The sequence below is a fragment of the Centroberyx affinis genome, unplaced genomic scaffold (assembly GCF_046629955.1).
Source record: "Centroberyx affinis isolate AG114_WGS23_722 - 3 ecotype Tasmania unplaced genomic scaffold, CSIRO-AGI_Caff_v1 ptg000078l_1, whole genome shotgun sequence".
Lineage (NCBI taxonomy): Eukaryota > Metazoa > Chordata > Actinopteri > Beryciformes > Berycidae > Centroberyx > Centroberyx affinis.
This window is the reverse complement of record NW_027278787.1, coordinates 1-19,526: the sequence shown is the minus strand read 5'-3', so window position 1 is coordinate 19,526 and position 19,526 is coordinate 1. Positions and strand designations below refer to the sequence as shown.

At 41.8% G+C, this 19,526-nt stretch overlaps 1 protein-coding gene across 1 annotated transcript in view; it reads left to right on the top strand.

Annotated features, from left to right (window-relative positions):
- Positions 1 to 18,547, top strand: part of LOC139645830 (mucin-5AC-like) — a gene marked incomplete at its 3' end in the record, with an annotated part of 54,708 nt that extends 36,161 nt beyond the window's left edge. The window contains exons 36-50 of the mRNA XM_071521681.1: positions 95 to 657; positions 1,201 to 2,315; positions 5,717 to 5,859; positions 6,125 to 6,866; positions 9,485 to 9,605; positions 11,976 to 12,047; positions 12,261 to 12,499; positions 12,758 to 12,941; positions 13,313 to 13,496; positions 15,121 to 15,299; positions 15,442 to 15,511; positions 15,689 to 15,819; positions 17,987 to 18,021; positions 18,147 to 18,312; positions 18,452 to 18,547. Coding sequence (XP_071377782.1) covers positions 95 to 657; positions 1,201 to 2,315; positions 5,717 to 5,859; positions 6,125 to 6,866; positions 9,485 to 9,605; positions 11,976 to 12,047; positions 12,261 to 12,499; positions 12,758 to 12,941; positions 13,313 to 13,496; positions 15,121 to 15,299; positions 15,442 to 15,511; positions 15,689 to 15,819; positions 17,987 to 18,021; positions 18,147 to 18,312; positions 18,452 to 18,547 — 4,040 coding nt within the window. The remainder of the gene's footprint in view (positions 1 to 94; positions 658 to 1,200; positions 2,316 to 5,716; positions 5,860 to 6,124; positions 6,867 to 9,484; positions 9,606 to 11,975; positions 12,048 to 12,260; positions 12,500 to 12,757; positions 12,942 to 13,312; positions 13,497 to 15,120; positions 15,300 to 15,441; positions 15,512 to 15,688; positions 15,820 to 17,986; positions 18,022 to 18,146; positions 18,313 to 18,451) is intronic.
- Between the last annotated feature and the right edge of the window lie 979 nt (positions 18,548 to 19,526).

The window sequence follows — 19,526 nt, the reverse complement described above, 5'->3', positions numbered from 1 at the left end:
CTACCACAACAGAAACAACTACACCTTATGTAGATACAACAACTGTGACTACAACAACACCACCTAGGACCACAACATCCTCACCTCCTACTAGTACAACAACAACAACAACTCCAACTACAACACCTTCTACCACAACAGAACCAACAGCTACACCTCAGCCACCTACAACAATTACTACAACCCCATCTACGACACCGATCCCAATTACTCCAACCTGCCCTGGGAAAATGACTTGTGATTGGTCAGAATGGATCAATCTTGGCAAGCCCACATCTGGCCCTGATGGTGGAGACAATGAATCCATACAGAAGATCATTTCTGCAGGTTATCAAATCTGCTCAGCTCCAGAAGAAGTTGAGTGTAGAGCTGTTGTATATCCAGGTCTTTCCATCTCACAGTTGGGACAAGCTATAACTTGCAATCAAGAAGTTGGCCTTGTATGTAACAACAAACAACAAGGGCTTCTGCAGCAGTGTTTTGATTATGAGATCAGAGTCAGATGTTGTCAGTGTTTTGTACCTCCTACGCCTACAACAACAACTACACCACCACCTACTACTTCACCTGTTACTACGACAACAACACCTAGGACCACATCAACCTCACCTCCTACTAGTACAACAACAACAACAACAACAACACCAACTACAACACCTTCTACCACAACAGAACCAACAGCTACACCTCAGCCAACTACAACAATTACTACAACCCCATCTACGACAACACCTAGGACCACAACAACCTCACCTCCTACTAGTACAACAACAACAACTCCAACTACAACACCTTCTACCACAACAGAACCAACAGCTACACCTCAGCCACCTACAACAATTACTTCAACTCTATCTACAACACCGATCCCAATTACTCCAACCTGCCCTGGGAAAATGACATGTGATTGGTCAGAATGGATCAATCTTGGCAAGCCCACATCTGGCCCTGATGGTGGAGACAATGAATCCATACAGAAGATCATTTCTGCAGGTTATCAAATCTGCTCAGCTCCAGAGGAAGTTGAGTGTAGAGCTGTTGTATATCCAGGTCTTTCCATCTCACAGCTGGGACAAGCTGTAACTTGCAATCAAGAAGTTGGCCTTGTATGTAACAACAAACAACAAGGGCTTCTGCAGCAGTGTTTTGATTATGAGATCAGAGTCAGATGTTGTCAGTGTTTTGTACCTCCTACGCCTACAACAACAACTACACCACCACCTACTACTTCACCTGTTACTACGACAACAACACCTAGGACCACATCAACCTCACCTCCTACTAGTACAACAACAACAACAACAACAACAACACCAACTACAACACCTTCTACCACAACAGAACCAACAGCTACACCTCAGCCAACTACAACAATTACTACAACCCCATCTACGACAACACCTAGGACCACAACAACCTCACCTCCTACTAGTACAACAACAACAACTCCAACTACAACACCTTCTACCACAACAGAACCAACAGCTACACCTCAGCCACCTACAACAATTACTTCAACTCTATCTACAACACCGATCCCAATTACTCCAACCTGCCCTGGGAAAATGACATGTGATTGGTCAGAATGGATCAATCTTGGCAAGCCCACATCTGGCCCTGATGGTGGAGACAATGAATCCATACAGAAGATCATTTCTGCAGGTTATCAAATCTGCTCAGCTCCAGAGGAAGTTGAGTGTAGAGCTGTTGTATATCCAGGTCTTTCCATCTCACAGCTGGGACAAGCTGTAACTTGCAATCAAGAAGTTGGCCTTGTATGTAACAACAAACAACAAGGGCTTCTGCAGCAGTGTTTTGATTATGAGATCAGAGTCAGATGTTGTCAGTGTTTTGTACCTCCTACGCCTACAACAACTACACCACCACCTACTACTTCACCTGTTACTACAACAACAACACCTAAGACCACAACAACCTCACCTCCTACTAGTACAACAACAACAACACCAACTACAACACCTTCTACCACAACAAAATCAACAGCTACACCTCAGCCAACTACAACAATTACTACACCCCCATCTACGACAACACCTAGGACCACAACATCCTCACCTCCTACTAGTACAACAACAACAACAACTCCAACTACAACACCTTCTACCACAACAGAACCAACAGCTACACCTCAGCCACCTACAACAATTACTACAACCCCATCTACGACACCGATCCCAATTACTCCAACCTGCCCTGGGAAAATGACTTGTGATTGGTCAGAATGGATCAATCTTGGCAAGCCCACATCTGGCCCTGATGGTGGAGACAATGAATCCATACAGAAGATCATTTCTGCAGGTTATCAAATCTGCTCAGCTCCAGAAGAAGTTGAGTGTAGAGCTGTTGTGTACCCAGGTCTTTCCATCTCACAGTTGGGACAAGCTATAACTTGCAATCAAGAAGTTGGCCTTGTATGTAACAACAAACAACAAGGGCTTCTGCAGCAGTGTTTTGATTATGAGATCAGAGTCAGATGTTGTCAGTGTTTTGTACCTCCTACGCCTACAACAACAACTACACCACCACCTACTACTTCACCTGTTACTACGACAACAACACCTAGGACCACAACAACCTCACCTCCTACTAGTACAACAACAACAACAACACCAACTACAACACCTTCTACCACAACAGAACCTACAGCTACACCTCAGCCAACTACAAAAATTACTACAACCCCATCTACGACAACACCTAGGACCACAACAACCTCACCTCCGATTAGTACAACAACACCTTCTACCACAACAGAACCAACAGCTACGCCTCAGCCACCTACAACAATTACTACAACCCCATCTACAACACCGATCCCAATTACTCCAACCTGCCCTGGGAAAATGACTTGTGATTGGTCAGAATGGATCAATCTTGGCAAGCCCACATCTGGCCCTGATGGTGGAGACAATGAATCCATACAGAAGATCATTTCTGCAGGTTATCAAATCTGCTCAGCTCCAGAGGAAGTTGAGTGTAGAGCTGTTGTATATCCAGGTCTTTCCATCTCACAGTTGGGACAAGCTATAACTTGCAATCAAGAAGTTGGCCTTGTATGTAACAACAAACAACAAGGGCTTCTGCAGCAGTGTTTTGATTATGAGATCAGAGTCAGATGTTGTCAGTGTTTTGTACCTCCTACGCCTACAACAACAACTACACCACCACCTACTACTTCACCTGTTACTACGACAACAACACCTAGGACCACATCAACCTCACCTCCTACTAGTACAACAACAACTCCAACTACAACACCTTCTACCACAACAGAACCAACAGCTACACCTCAGCCACCTACAACAATTACTTCAACTCTATCTACAACACCGATCCCAATTACTCCAACCTGCCCTGGGAAAATGACATGTGATTGGTCAGAATGGATCAATCTTGGCAAGCCCACATCTGGCCCTGATGGTGGAGACAATGAATCCATACAGAAGATCATTTCTGCAGGTTATCAAATCTGCTCAGCTCCAGAGGAAGTTGAGTGTAGAGCTGTTGTATATCCAGGTCTTTCCATCTCACAGCTGGGACAAGCTGTAACTTGCAATCAAGAAGTTGGCCTTGTATGTAACAACAAACAACAAGGGCTTCTGCAGCAGTGTTTTGATTATGAGATCAGAGTCAGATGTTGTCAGTGTTTTGTACCTCCTACGCCTACAACAACTACACCACCACCTACTACTTCACCTGTTACTACAACAACAACACCTAAGACCACAACAACCTCACCTCCTACTAGTACAACAACAACAACACCAAATACAACACCTTCTACCACAACAAAATCAACAGCTACACCTCAGCCAACTACAACAATTACTACACCCCCATCTACGACAACACCTAGGACCACAACATCCTCACCTCCTACTAGTACAACAACAACAACTCCAACTACAACACCTTCTACCACAACAGAACCAACAGCTACACCTCAGCCACCTACAACAATTACTACAACCCTATCTACGACACCGATCCCAATTACTCCAACCTGCCCTGGGAAAATGACTTGTGATTGGTCAGAATGGATCAATCTTGGCAAGCCCACATCTGGCCCTGATGGTGGAGACAATGAATCCATACAGAAGATCATTTCTGCAGGTTATCAAATCTGCTCAGCTCCAGAAGAAGTTGAGTGTAGAGCTGTTGTGTACCCAGGTCTTTCCATCTCACAGTTGGGACAAGCTATAACTTGCAATCAAGAAGTTGGCCTTGTATGTAACAACAAACAACAAGGGCTTCTGCAGCAGTGTTTTGATTATGAGATCAGAGTCAGATGTTGTCAGTGTTTTGTACCTCCTACGCCTACAACAACAACTACACCACCACCTACTACTTCACCTGTTACTACGACAACAACACCTAGGACCACAACAACCTCACCTCCTACTAGTACAACAACAACAACAACACCAACTACAACACCTTCTACCACAACAGAACCTACAGCTACACCTCAGCCAACTACAAAAATTACTACAACCCCATCTACGACAACACCTAGGACCACAACAACCTCACCTCTGATTAGTACAACAACACCTTCTACCACAACAGAACCAACAGCTACGCCTCAGCCACCTACAACAATTACTACAACCCCATCTACAACACCGATCCCAATTACTCCAACCTGCCCTGGGAAAATGACTTGTGATTGGTCAGAATGGATCAATCTTGGCAAGCCCACATCTGGCCCTGATGGTGGAGACAATGAATCCATACAGAAGATCATTTCTGCAGGTTATCAAATCTGCTCAGCTCCAGAGGAAGTTGAGTGTAGAGCTGTTGTATATCCAGGTCTTTCCATCTCACAGCTGGGACAAGCTGTAACTTGCAATCAAGAAGTTGGCCTTGTATGTAACAACAAACAACAAGGGCTTCTGCAGCAGTGTTTTGATTATGAGATCAGAGTCAGATGTTGTCAGTGTTTTGTACCTCCTACGCCTACAACAACTACACCACCACCTACTACTTCACCTGTTACTACAACAACACCTAAGACCACAACAACCTCACCTCCTACTAGTACAACAACAACAACAACAACACCAACTACAACACCTTCTACCACAACAAAATCAACAGCTACACCTCAGCCAACTACAACAATTACTACATCCCCATCTACGACAACACCTAGGACCACAACAACCTCACCTCCTACTAGTACAACAACAACTCCAACTACAACACCTTCTACCACAACAGAACCAACAGCTACACCTCAGCCACCTACAACAATTACTACAACCCCATCTACAACACCGATCCCAATTACTCCAACCTGCCCTGGGAAAATGACTTGTGATTGGTCAGAATGGATCAATCTTGGCAAGCCCACATCTGGCCCTGATGGTGGAGACAATGAATCCATACAGAAGATAATTTCTGCAGGTTATCAAATCTGCTCAGCTCCAGAGGAAGTTGAGTGTAGAGCTGTTGTATATCCAGGTCTTTCCATCTCACAGCTGGGACAAGCTGTAACTTGCAATCAAGAAGTTGGCCTTGTATGTAACAACAAACAACAAGGGCTTCTGCAGCAGTGTTTTGATTATGAGATCAGAGTCAGATGTTGTCAGTGTTTTGTACCTCCTACGCCTACAACAACTTCACCACCACCTACTACTTCACCTGTTACTACAACAACACCTAAGACCACAACAACCTCACCTCCTACTAGTACAACAACAACAACAACACCAACTACAACACCTTCTACCACAACAAAATCAACAGCTACACCTCAGCCACCTACAACAATTACTTCAACCCCATCTACGACACCGATCCCAGTTACTCCAACCTGCCCTGGGAAAATGACTTGTGATTGGTCAGAATGGATCAATCTTGGCAAGCCCACATCTGGCCCTGATGGTGGAGACAATGAATCCATACAGAAGATCATTTCTGCAGGTTATCAAATCTGCTCAGCTCCAGAGGAAGTTGAGTGTAGAGCTGTTGTATATCCAGGTCTTCCCATCTCACAGCTGGGACAAGCTGTAACTTGCAATCAAGAAGTTGGCCTTGTATGTAACAACAAACAACAAGGGCTTCTGCAGCAGTGTTTTGATTATGAGATCAGAGTCAGATGTTGTCAGTGTTTTGTACCTCCTACGCCTACAACAACTTCACCACCACCTACTACTTCACCTGTTACTACAACAACACCTAAGACCACAACAACCTCACCTCCTACTAGTACAACAACAACAACAACACCAACTACAACACCTTCTACCACAACAAAATCAACAGCTACACCTCAGCCACCTACAACAATTACTTCAACCCCATCTACGACACCGATCCCAGTTACTCCAACCTGCCCTGGGAAAATGACTTGTGATTGGTCAGAATGGATCAATCTTGGCAAGCCCACATCTGGCCCTGATGGTGGAGACAATGAATCCATACAGAAGATAATTTCTGCAGGTTATCAAATCTGCTCAGCTCCAGAGGAAGTTGAGTGTAGAGCTGTTGTATATCCAGGTCTTCCCATCTCACAGCTGGGACAAGCTGTAACTTGCAATCAAGAAGTTGGCCTTGTATGTAACAACAAACAACAAGGGCTTCTGCAGCAGTGTTTTGATTATGAGATCAGAGTCAGATGTTGTCAGTGTTTTGTACCTCCTACGCCTACAACAACTTCACCACCACCTACTACTTCACCTGTTACTACAACAACACCTAAGACCACAACAACCTCACCTCCTACTAGTACAACAACAACAACAACACCAACTACAACACCTTCTACCACAACAAAATCAACAGCTACACCTCAGCCACCTACAACAATTACTTCAACCCCATCTACGACACCGATCCCAGTTACTCCAACCTGCCCTGGGAAAATGACTTGTGATTGGTCAGAATGGATCAATCTTGGCAAGCCCACATCTGGCCCTGATGGTGGAGACAATGAATCCATACAGAAGATCATTTCTGCAGGTTATCAAATCTGCTCAGCTCCAGAGGAAGTTGAGTGTAGAGCTGTTGTATATCCAGGTCTTCCCATCTCACAGCTGGGACAAGCTGTAACTTGCAATCAAGAAGTTGGCCTTGTATGTAACAACAAACAACAAGGGCTTCTGCAGCAGTGTTTTGATTATGAGATCAGAGTCAGATGTTGTCAGTGTTTTGTACCTCCTACGCCTACAACAACTTCACCACCACCTACTACTTCACCTGTTACTACAACAACACCTAAGACCACAACAACCTCACCTCCTACTAGTACAACAACAACAACAACACCAACTACAACACCTTCTACCACAACAAAATCAACAGCTACACCTCAGCCACCTACAACAATTACTTCAACCCCATCTACGACACCGATCCCAGTTACTCCAACCTGCCCTGGGAAAATGACTTGTGATTGGTCAGAATGGATCAATCTTGGCAAGCCCACATCTGGCCCTGATGGTGGAGACAATGAATCCATACAGAAGATCATTTCTGCAGGTTATCAAATCTGCTCAGCTCCAGAGGAAGTTGAGTGTAGAGCTGTTGTATATCCAGGTCTTCCCATCTCACAGCTGGGACAAGCTGTAACTTGCAATCAAGAAGTTGGCCTTGTATGTAACAACAAACAACAAGGGCTTCTGCAGCAGTGTTTTGATTATGAGATCAGAGTCAGATGTTGTCAGTGTTTTGTACCTCCTACGCCTACAACAACTTCACCACCACCTACTACTTCACCTGTTACTACAACAACACCTAAGACCACAACAACCTCACCTCCTACTAGTACAACAACAACAACAACAACAACACCAACTACAACACCTTCTACCACAACAAAATCAACAGCTACACCTCAGCCACCTACAACAATTACTTCAACCCCATCTACGACACCGATCCCAGTTACTCCAACCTGCCCTGGGAAAATGACTTGTGATTGGTCAGAATGGATCAATCTTGGCAAGCCCACATCTGGCCCTGATGGTGGAGACAATGAATCCATACAGAAGATCATTTCTGCAGGTTATCAAATCTGCTCAGCTCCAGAGGAAGTTGAGTGTAGAGCTGTTGTATATCCAGGTCTTTCCATCTCACAGCTGGGACAAGCTGTAACTTGCAATCAAGAAGTTGGCCTTGTATGTAACAACAAACAACAAGGGCTTCTGCAGCAGTGTTTTGATTATGAGATCAGAGTCAGATGTTGTCAGTGTTTTGTACCTCCTACGCCTACAACAACTACACCACCACCTACTACTTCACCTGTTACTACAACAACACCTAAGATCACAACAACCTCACCTCCTACTAGTACAACAACAACAACACCAACTACAACACCTTCTACCACAACAAAATCAACAGCTACACCTCAGCCACCTACAACAATTACTTCAACCCCATCTACGACACCGATCCCAGTTACTCCAACCTGCCCTGGGAAAATGACTTGTGATTGGTCAGAATGGATCAATCTTGGCAAGCCCACATCTGGCCCTGATGGTGGAGACAATGAATCCATACAGAAGATCATTTCTGCAGGTTATCAAATCTGCTCAGCTCCAGAGGAAGTTGAGTGTAGAGCTGTTGTATATCCAGGTCTTTCCATCTCACAGCTGGGACAAGCTGTAACTTGCAATCAAGAAGTTGGCCTTGTATGTAACAACAAACAACAAGGGCTTCTGCAGCAGTGTTTTGATTATGAGATCAGAGTCAGATGTTGTCAGTGTTTTGTACCTCCTACGCCTACAACAACTACACCACCACCTACTACTTCACCTGTTACTACAACAACACCTAAGACCACAACAACCTCACCTCCTACTAGTACAACAACAACAACAACACCAACTACAACACCTTCTACCACAACAAAATCAACAGCTACACCTCAGCCAACTACAACAATTACTACACCCCCATCTACGACAACACCTAGGACCACAACAACCTCACCTCCTACTAGTACAACAACAACTACAACTACAACACCTTCTACCACAACAGAACCAACAGCTACACCTCAGCCACCTACAACAATTACTACAACCCCATCTACAACACCGATCCCAGTTACTCCAACCTGCCCTGGGAAAATGACTTGTGATTGGTCAGAATGGATCAATCTTGGCAAGCCCACATCTGGCCCTGATGGTGGAGACAATGAATCCATACAGAAGATCATTTCTGCAGGTTATCAAATCTGCTCAGCTCCAGAGGAAGTTGAGTGTAGAGCTGTTGTATATCCAGGTCTTCCCATCTCACAGCTGGGACAAGCTGTAACTTGCAATCAAGAAGTTGGCCTTGTATGTAACAACAAACAACAAGGGCTTCTGCAGCAGTGTTTTGATTATGAGATCAGAGTCAGATGTTGTCAGTGTTTTGTACCTCCTACGCCTACAACAACTACACCACCACCTACTACTTCACCTGTTATTACAACAACACCTAAGACCACAACATCCTCACCTCCTACTAGTACAACAACAACAACAACAACAACAACAACAACAACAACAACAACACCTGCTACCACAACAGAACCAACAACTACACCTCAGCCACCTACTACCACAACCTCACTAACCACCACCACAGTGGTCCCTTCAACAACTGAATTCATTGTATCGACGGCTGGAACATCTCATCCACCTACTGGTCATCAAGTGTGCAAATGCCATTTTAATGGTACAGACTTTCCCATTGGTAAGTGCAGAATACTAAACTTACTTTTAAACAACAGAGGATTTCCAGTTGTGTCACAAATTTAACAACTATGGCTGTCACCATATTTGAGGTCCATTGGAGCACAGGCTCTGCATCACCAGCACGAGAAAAACAAAGATACCTGAAAAAGTTTGTCGTGGTGTGGGTGCTGATCCATTCACTAACATTCTTACAGTGAGTGAGTAGTCTGTTTAAGTAGATTTGTTTTCAAATTTAGGTTTCTGTCTCACAGGAAACTTTTTCTTTAGCCCTAGCCTCTACTCCAAAACACTTTGTGTTGTACGGTAGCTGGTGAAGAGTCACCTTGGTTGAGCTAGCTTACTAGCCAGCTGGTTGATGCTAATTAATGCCAAAACCAGTAGCTTCTACAAGATAGATTAGCTGGTGTGCAAATCAGATGTGTTTACAAGACAGTGATGGTTAGCTGACCAATGATGTGGTTACTCACACACTCTCATTATTTAACATAAAATCGACCATTCATCCATGGCAAAATTATTAGTTCCCAGATAAAAACAATTCAGACTAACCATGTCTGTTGAATTCTATTGAGACAAGTCATAAGTTTAGAAACACAATCACAATTGCCAAAAGCTGAGGACCTCCAATATGGCTGCCAGAAGGTGTCACCTGAAAGCCCTCATGTCATACTCATACTCATGTACAGTATATGTATGAGTATGCTATAGTAGCAACTGGAAAAGAAAACAAACTGAAAGGTTAGGGAAGTTACTGGCAGAGGAAACTTACCTCAGAAATGATCCTGGCGGCTTGTTATTATTTTGGTGTTATTCAGCTGCAAACAAAATTAAATTCCTAATAATTTGTTTAAAAAAAATAAGTCTCTCCTTAAGTGATGAGTCTGATAAGGTAGATTTGTTTCCAAATTTCGGTCTTGTCTTTAGCCCTAGCCATGAATAATTAGTGACAAGTCAAGTTCATTTATAGGATAAGATGATAAAAAAAAATAGGATTTTAGATCTTATTAGATTCAAATTCATGTCCTACATGGTTCTGGATTATATGAAAACCTTGTTGTAAATGCAAAAATGTAATTTGTTCCCGCTAATGTGAAAAATATCAACCATGTTAATGACATTTCTTAGTATGCACTATGCAGTCATTGTATCTCTTCCTGAGGCTGGATACAACAATGTACAGTCCTCAATAATTATTTAGTTCTGGGCTAGCGAGAACCACCAGTGCCCTACCTTTTTCCTTATGCAAGTGAGTGATGCATTGGTAGCTCTGGCTCCAGATTCCATGGCCCCAGATTCATGATTCATGAAGTTTCCCTTGGTCCTAGACTTTACCTCCAAATCCACCTACACATTAGTTTAAAATATTACTAAACAGACTGCACCAATATAGGCAATATTGTAACTGCAGGCCAGAAGTACTTGTTCATCAGCCTTGTGATATAGGCCTAGACAGTGGCCTCTCTCTCTCTCTCTGGTAATAGCAAGCCTTGTTTGAGTTGAGCAGATCAAAGTACTATCCAACAAAGTCCACTTGTAAAAAACATTGTTTTTGCAAGAGAATGAAATTCCCACATATTATATTTTGAGAAGCACCCCTGAGACTTGAGAGGCATCTGAATTCTTTTCAGTAATAGGCTACTAAGGTTTTGTTCAGTTTTTCCATTGCCCCATTCCTATTTATTTAACAATATAGCGTTGGGTGCAGGTGTCAATCTATACATATAACCTGGCTGTACTGAACTTGGCACAATCTAATATTAGCATAAGTGAAGCGTTGGGCTTGATGGACTGATCAGCATCTCCCTCCATCTTTCTTAGGTTCCATAATCTACAATGTGTCCGACCATGATGGCTGGTGTTTCATAGGTTACTGCAAGGTTACTGAGACCTGTCAAGTAGTGGTCGAGCCCTACCACTGCCCTATACCTACCACAACAGCTCCTTCTACAACTGAGACAACACAAACCCCCACCACCACCAAACCTACCACCACACCGTCACCTATAGAGTGTATTGAAGTGAATCCTCCAAGACGGGTACTTACTCTTAGATGTATTCTGTGTATTTTAGGTGTATTTTACTTTGTTAAGAAATTTGTTCACTCTACATCCCAGATCCCAGATCCCAGTTTTTTGTGTAATCATGATGTATTCTCCTCATAGGATGGTGAAATTTGGAAGGAAAGCAAGTGTGTTACAGGAATATGTCGTCATGGAGAGGTATCCTATAACCACACATACTGTGCACCTGTGGTGCCTGTAGTGTGTGAAAACAACTTTCCTCCTATCAAAGTCTTTGATGAGTCTGGATGCTGCTTCCAGTACCAATGCCAATGTAAGTCTGACCTGAAGCAAATCCTCAGGAATCAAGATGCAACAGCATCTTGAATCTGGACTTTGTTTCATTTGACTTTTGATATCTATTTATGTATTTTGAACTACTGACACCATGTATCGTTTGATGAAAATATCATTGGAAACTTGATCTTATGTAAACAATATGTGGTGTTTGTATTAATATTTATTTGAATATCTGTTGTGTATGAAGGTATCTGCTATGGTTGGGGAGACCCCCACTATGTCACCTTTGATGGTACCTACTACAGTTTTCAAGGCAACTGTTCCTACTGGCTGGTGAAAGAGATCCTGCCCAAATACAACTTCAGTGTTATGATTGACAACTACTACTGTGGTGCACCTGATGGCCTGTCCTGTCCTCAGTCTCTCACCATCTTCTACCAGAGCTACAAGATCTTCATTACCCAGAATGGCAATTTCACAAATCTGGTAATTGAGTTGCATTATTAACCCTCAACCATCATTAACCCTTTTTACCTATAGGTCTTTTAACCCTAACAACTTTTTAACTGTATCCCTCCAAACACAGCAACTAGTTTGGACTTGTACCCATACGCAACCTGATCCTAGTCTGTAATACTGTCTATAGAGTAGCTTTGATACTATCTCAGTAGATGCAGTGAACTGCACAAATCACTTTAGTTAGAAAGTTCTTTGACATTTATATCATAATGGTTCTTGTTTTAGATTTATGTGAATGACAAGCGTGTGGATCCTACATACGAGAATAATGACTTCCGTGTCACCACCAATGGTATCGAGACACTGCTGGTCATCCCAGCCATCCATGCCACAATCACCTTCTCTGGGCTCCACTTCAGCATCTACCTGCCCTATGACGAATTCAGAGGCAACACTGAGGGACAGTGTGGTCAGTCGAGCTGTTCACAGAAATTATGAACATCTTATCCTTCCTAGGAACATAAGGAACTAGTGTCTCTTGTCCCATTACATCAGCATCTATATGTTATCTATATTGCAAGATTTTGAACATATGCTGAACCATAGCAAAATCAATGCGTATTGTTTATTAGTGGAATATTTTGTGCTAGAAATAATGCATGTTCGATAACAGCCTATCATTTCCAGGGTTCTGCTAATGCTAAAGATTGTAATTTCCTAGAATTAAAAAAACAATTTACAACAAATTGACCTGTTGCATGATTCTATAGATTATCTGTTTTTGTGTTTTTAGAGCTCTTCAGGTATTCCATGATCTCACTCATAATGTGTGTCCTCTAGGAACATGTGACAACAACCGGAAAGATGACTGCATGTTGCCCAGTGGCAAAATTGATCCATCATGTCCTAACATGGCACACGAGTGGCACGTTAACAACACTCACTGTGAACCACCAGTTCACCCCCCAACGCCCCCTGTGCCTGTTCCCTGCAAGGCAACCATCTGTGAGATCATCAAAAGCAGGTATGAGGAGAAGGGAATATATGTGTCAGTGTTGAATATATACCTCAATATATCATTTGATAACTTTGATAGCATAGTATAATTGCTGTAGAAAACTGAGGCAGCTGGGGTGGAAATTGGTTTATTCTATGTTGCTTTCTAAAGGGCTTATTCATAAAACCTGCCGACAGGTTTAGCGTGACATTAGGGGCTGTCAGGGTACTGTCCTGGTAGAGTGTTTTCTCATTCATAAATGTGAAATAACATTCCGTTATTAGAAACATGTATTAAACATGTTTAATAAATATGACTCAACTCGACTTTGCAATCATGAATTACTCTGATTGCAGTTTTAAAAACCAATTGCGATCTGGTATGATTCAATTTATCATGGCCAACATTGCAACTGCAGCAGTAGGCGTGCATTAAGAAGGTGGTTTTCTCTGACATATCTATACGGTCCATTGTACTGACACACATGCATGTGTGTTAAATATGTAAAGATCGATTATCACTCCGACACGGTATTCACATGTGTGGTAAATTTATGAATTGGGTAAAATTACCTGGTTGCAAATTTTGTGGACCATTATTATATTACTGCAGAGTTTAGAAATGAGCCCACAAGAATGAAACACTTGAAAACTCTTGTAAAGTGGTTCTCAATCCTGGTCCTCATAACTGAAAGCCTTGCTGGTTTTCATTCTAGCCATCTAATCAGGGACTGATTTACACCTGGGACGTCAGGTGAACACAATTGTGTATTCGGTAGGATAGAAAACCAGCAGTACTCTTGGCCCCAAGGACCAGGATTGAGAAGCGCTGTCAGACTTAGGGCGTAAATGTTCTCGGGTCTGGAAAAAAACCCTTCAAACAAACTTGGTGTTAAACGTCTTAAAGGATAAGGCTGGAGTTTTTTAATGCATTGCTTACCGTCAACAAATCCTATGAAAATAACAAAATCAGCAATGATTTGGTTTTGCCAACAAGTCTCGTCCATGTAGCCGGTGTCCAATGCAGCCATGTCCCAGCAGCCATAGAACTTCATTGTATTAAAAAACGATTAAAAACACATCAAAGAGCCATGCCGTTGCTCTGGGCAACATATTTCATCATCAAGATGCACAGGGCCAGCCGACTTTTTCCTCAAACAACTTAATAATCCGGCTGTAAACACGTTTGCCATCTCAGGAAAGTAGTTCCGTAGCACCGAAAATAGTCCCCGGCGTAATGAAGAATTTGTTCCCATTTGAATTTGATTTGGTAATAACTACAACAGCCTGACTTTTCATGGTAACAGCGATTTTTAAAATTGAAACTATGTCTTTGTGAGCTGTATTTCAAGGTTTTTAGCTTACAGTTGGAGCCAATGACTTCCGGGTTGACGGCTAAAAACGATACGTGGGAAGTCAGAAAGTAACGGGAGTAGAGCAAACACATTGTTGATTTTGTTATTTTCATAGGATTTGTTGACGGTAAGCAATGCATTAAAAAACACCAGCCTTATCCTTTAAGAGGGCCTTGAAACTGACCTGACAAGAGGCACATAAATCAGTTCATTCACTTCTCCGAGCTTAATAATGAGTATTGATGTATCCAGTTTGTGTCTACTCTCCATACTGACTGAGAATCACATCTTCCCCAGTGTGTTTGAGGCTTGCCACAAGGTGATTGACTACGAGCCATTCATTTTGGCTTGTGAGTTTGATGTGTGCCACATGCACATTGACATCATCGGCTGCACCAGCTTACAGACCTATGCTGACGCCTGTGCTGTAGCTGGAGTATGTGTTGACTGGAGGAACGCCACTAATGGAGTCTGTGGTATGCAATGAAAATATTTAATGTTAACAACAAGCATTATTACCTACTCTCACAATTCTACAACTGCATCACTTGAATTTCCATTGCTTATTAACAATGCCATAAAAAAGCCACGGTTTATGCTCTTTTCTTGTCTGCATAGAATATAAATGCCAGAGTCCTAAAGTATATGAAGCCTGTGGTCCTATGGTGGAGCCTACCTGTAATCTCAGGTACTATAATTCTAGTACTATAAACAAAATAAGTATTGTGAGTGGCCTTAATGATGAATCAGCGATTGTTCATTCTCTTATTCACTTATAACGGTGGAGTGGAATCCTGGATTGAGGATTTCAAATGGCTCTGCCTCTGTAGTGTGACCCTGACCCTGTGTGCTATTGTGTCTGCAGGTACAATCAGAAGTTCATCTATGCCGTCAATGAGTTCAGTGCCATGACAGATGTGAAGCTGGAGGGTTGCTACTGCCCACCAAACACCACTCTGCTCAGTGCCAACTCCAATAAATGCCTGAACGGCTGTGGTAAGAGACACAGGCAGATAGCAGTATGGCAAAAGCTGTGTTAAAAGTAAAGATATCCCATTGGTTACCTTTGAATATCATCAAAAATTACATAATGTTATGTGCATTCATCGATGTTTGAATGGGATTATATGCTGGAGTATGTACAATTGTATCCCATACAAAAAGCAATTTAGCTGTCTGCTTACATAGTACAAGCACATCCAGCAGCTTCCTATAGCTGCTGGACTGAGGCTCCATGTCTGAGGTAATACTACATTTATCCACAAGGGGGAGCAAAGCCGCTAGTATGGAAAATGAAAGTACTACATATTATCTGGAGCATTGACATGTGAGGATAGTGTTTAAAATGGCTACTGTAGAGGAATGTGTACATTCATACTTTCTATATATCCGCCAAAAGAAAAAGTTGACAATACAATAATAACAACAATAATAATAATCACTTTATTTCAAAAGCGCTTTTTGAAACAGAGGTACCAAGTGCTTTACAGAAGAAATGATAAAACAGGTACACTAATTAAAAAGGAAAGTAAAAGAAAATAAATGAAATAGACATTCATAAAGGAATACAAGCCAAATGATAAAACAGAGATGAGTAATAGAAAGCAGTAATAAAAACATCAAAACAATTAAGAAAAGGCAATCATATAAAAGTGCGTCTTTAAGATCAGATTTCTCAGGCAGATTGTTCCACAGTACAGGTGCTGTAAATGAGAAGGCGCAGTGGCCTTTAGTTTTCAGTTTGGACAGTGGAACGACTAGCGAGAGAACTGCAACAGTCTAAGTGGGTTGAAATAAAAGCATGAATCACCTTCTCAAGGTCTGCAAATGATAAGAATGACCTTATTTTAGAAATGGTTCTCAACTGGAGGAAGCACGCCTGAACAATTTTCTTGACGTGGTTCTTAAAGAGCAGATCTGGATCAAACAGAACACCCAGATTTCTAGCAGTCGATGTAACATTAGTTGATACGCTGCCAAGGTGATGCTGACGCTGGCTGATGGCGTTTGGGGGGCCAAATAAAACAACCTCAGATTTACCCTCATTAAGCTGGAGAAATGTTTGGGACATCCAGCATTTTATGTCAGGAAGATAATCTCAGATCAGCCAGTGTCTCTTGTGACTGAGTCACCGGCCGCCATTATCATTTTTTTTACATAGGAAATTACTTCTTCATTGGTAGTTGTTCATTCAGCAGTAATTGTGCGTTGCATGCTTTGAGTATGTGACAGGCCTTACAGTGATTTTAAATACAGAGTACAGAGTTGATAGCACTTTGGTTGTACTTGTAACTTGCCTTTAATTCATATTCTATATTCTTTTTCACTGCCTCAAATAACCTTGAAAGAATTTTCAAGGGTGAAAAAGTATTGTTCTGTTATCATAAAGAATAGCAAGAGCTATAGTTCATAAAACATTGTGATGGTATTTTATATGCCTACACTTTTCTTTTCTTTTTTTTTTGTTATTGTTTTTTTATTGAATATCAACATTTTTACTGTTGGTTGAATACCTTCGGAAGGCAATGTACATTTTTATACACGAGCTGTTTGACTGGTGAGCCGCTCCTCTTCAGCATATGCATGGAATAGGATCATATGGGCTAATGTCTAAGTGGGAAGTGTCAGATACAGCATCTCCATGATTGAGAGAGAGAGAGACAGGCTGTTAAAAGCAGAATAACCACCAAAATTGTAGCTGTCTGCAAGATTTACTGAACCACCAGAATATCTAAAAATTAGACAATTCTATATCCCATTTTGTCCCCATGATCATTGCTGATTATTTTGGGCAGCCTTTGCTTATTCGAAGAAGCAACCTTACTGGCCTGAGGTCGACTATATTCTGCAACATTGACCAAGTGTTCAAATGGACATTTAACCTTGGGCTAGTCCAGAGTATAGTGCCACAGCAATGGGGTAACCGAGACTGTTAGACCAGGTTTGATGATAAACCTATGATAAGAATATGCGGTGTGAAAATAATCAGAATTGTATACATTTATATAGTTTGAAAACAAAGTTACAAAGTGCTAAAAAACATAAAATCAACAATAGCAGTGCCAAAAACAGGTCTAAAAAATGAGTTTTAAGATTATATATTTACATTTAGCATTTAGTAGCCTGACTTAATGTCTTAATATTTTGTCTCTTTTTCCAATAGATTTCTGTCTGTTACCAAATGGAATATTGAAGAAGGTAAATTATTTTGCCTTTTCTGAATAACTAGGTATAACCAAATCACTTTGCTAATAACCACTGGTGTGATATGTGGCTTGACTCATGTTCAACAACAAATATTGTGTCCTGCTGTGTGTCCTCAGCCCAATGAGATGTGGACAAGTGGCTGTGACGAGTGTATATGTGATGAACAACTGCAAGTCATCTGCCGTAGTCGTCCCTGTCCAACACTGGCACCCCTCAGCTGTGACCATGAAGGTCAGGTCAAGGTTAAATCCACCACAGGCTGCTGTCCAACGGAGAAGTGTGGTGAGTCCTAAGTATATACTATAATCATGGTTTTCATTCTCAATATACTATGTATTTAACAGGACAACAAGCACTTAAGTCCTTATTTTAGTAGTGCCACCATTCCCTCCTTCATTCATCCATTTGTGTCTTCTAACAGAGTGTGATGTGAAGCAGTGCCCTGAAGTGCCCCCCTGTCCTATTGGTTTTACTGTAATCACTACTATGGGAGTCTGCTGCCTCAATCATACCTGTGGTGAGTGTACAGAGTGTGTATGTATATGTGTGTGTGTGTGGGGGGGGGGGGGGGGGGGGGGGGGGGGGTGAGTGCTATTGTAACTGCATATGAATCCATGTGGTTCCATTTGACTACCATGAAGCACCTTTCTAATGCATTAATTGATCAGGATTACTGTTTCCTTCACAGTTAAAAAGGATGTATGCGTTGCCAACCACCATGAATATCAGGTGAGAATTCAGACCCACCAAGTCAAAATAAAACTGATATGGAGTGAGTAGAATTCAATACAATAGAATAATTAAATGGCTTTATTTAATCTATTTTATTTTAAGTCTTGTCCCCCTGCTGTCACAGTAGCCAGCCACAAGACACATATGCAGACATACTGTATGTGTAGGGTGGGTGCAAGGGTGGAAATAACTAAAAACATCATGTATGAAGTAATTTTGCTTAAAGTGATAATAAGCGAGATTCTGCTTTTCTTCATTTTGGCGACACCATCGTAATGAGTTTGCCTTGGTGTTTTGCACTCATTCTAGGCACTGGCCCAACATAATTCATAAAGAATACTCAATGTAGACTGTGGCTAATAGCGAAACCAACCAGTTCCAAAGAAAAAGAGGCAATTTTCAGCTTGGAAAGGCAATGCTGGTGTTTTTCCCGGGAATGTCCTACCTGATACCAGATGTTCAGAACAGCAAATGTAAAATCTTTTATAAACTGGTTGAATTGCTATTGTATGGTATCGCTCGGCAATAAAGAGTAGCAAAGCGGGCATTTATTTATATGAAAAACTTTTGGATTATTACACTTTTACACTTTTTGTAGGCTCTCCATAAGCATCAGAAACATCCATAAATTGTGTTGAATGCTTTGTTTATGCACTTTCTTACTAAGTTTTTTCTTTTAATTAAATTTTAGCTTTTTGTACTCTTGTCCTTTTTGCATTGCATTGGAAAGATCATATGTAACAATCTCTGCTTTTTTTAAGTAA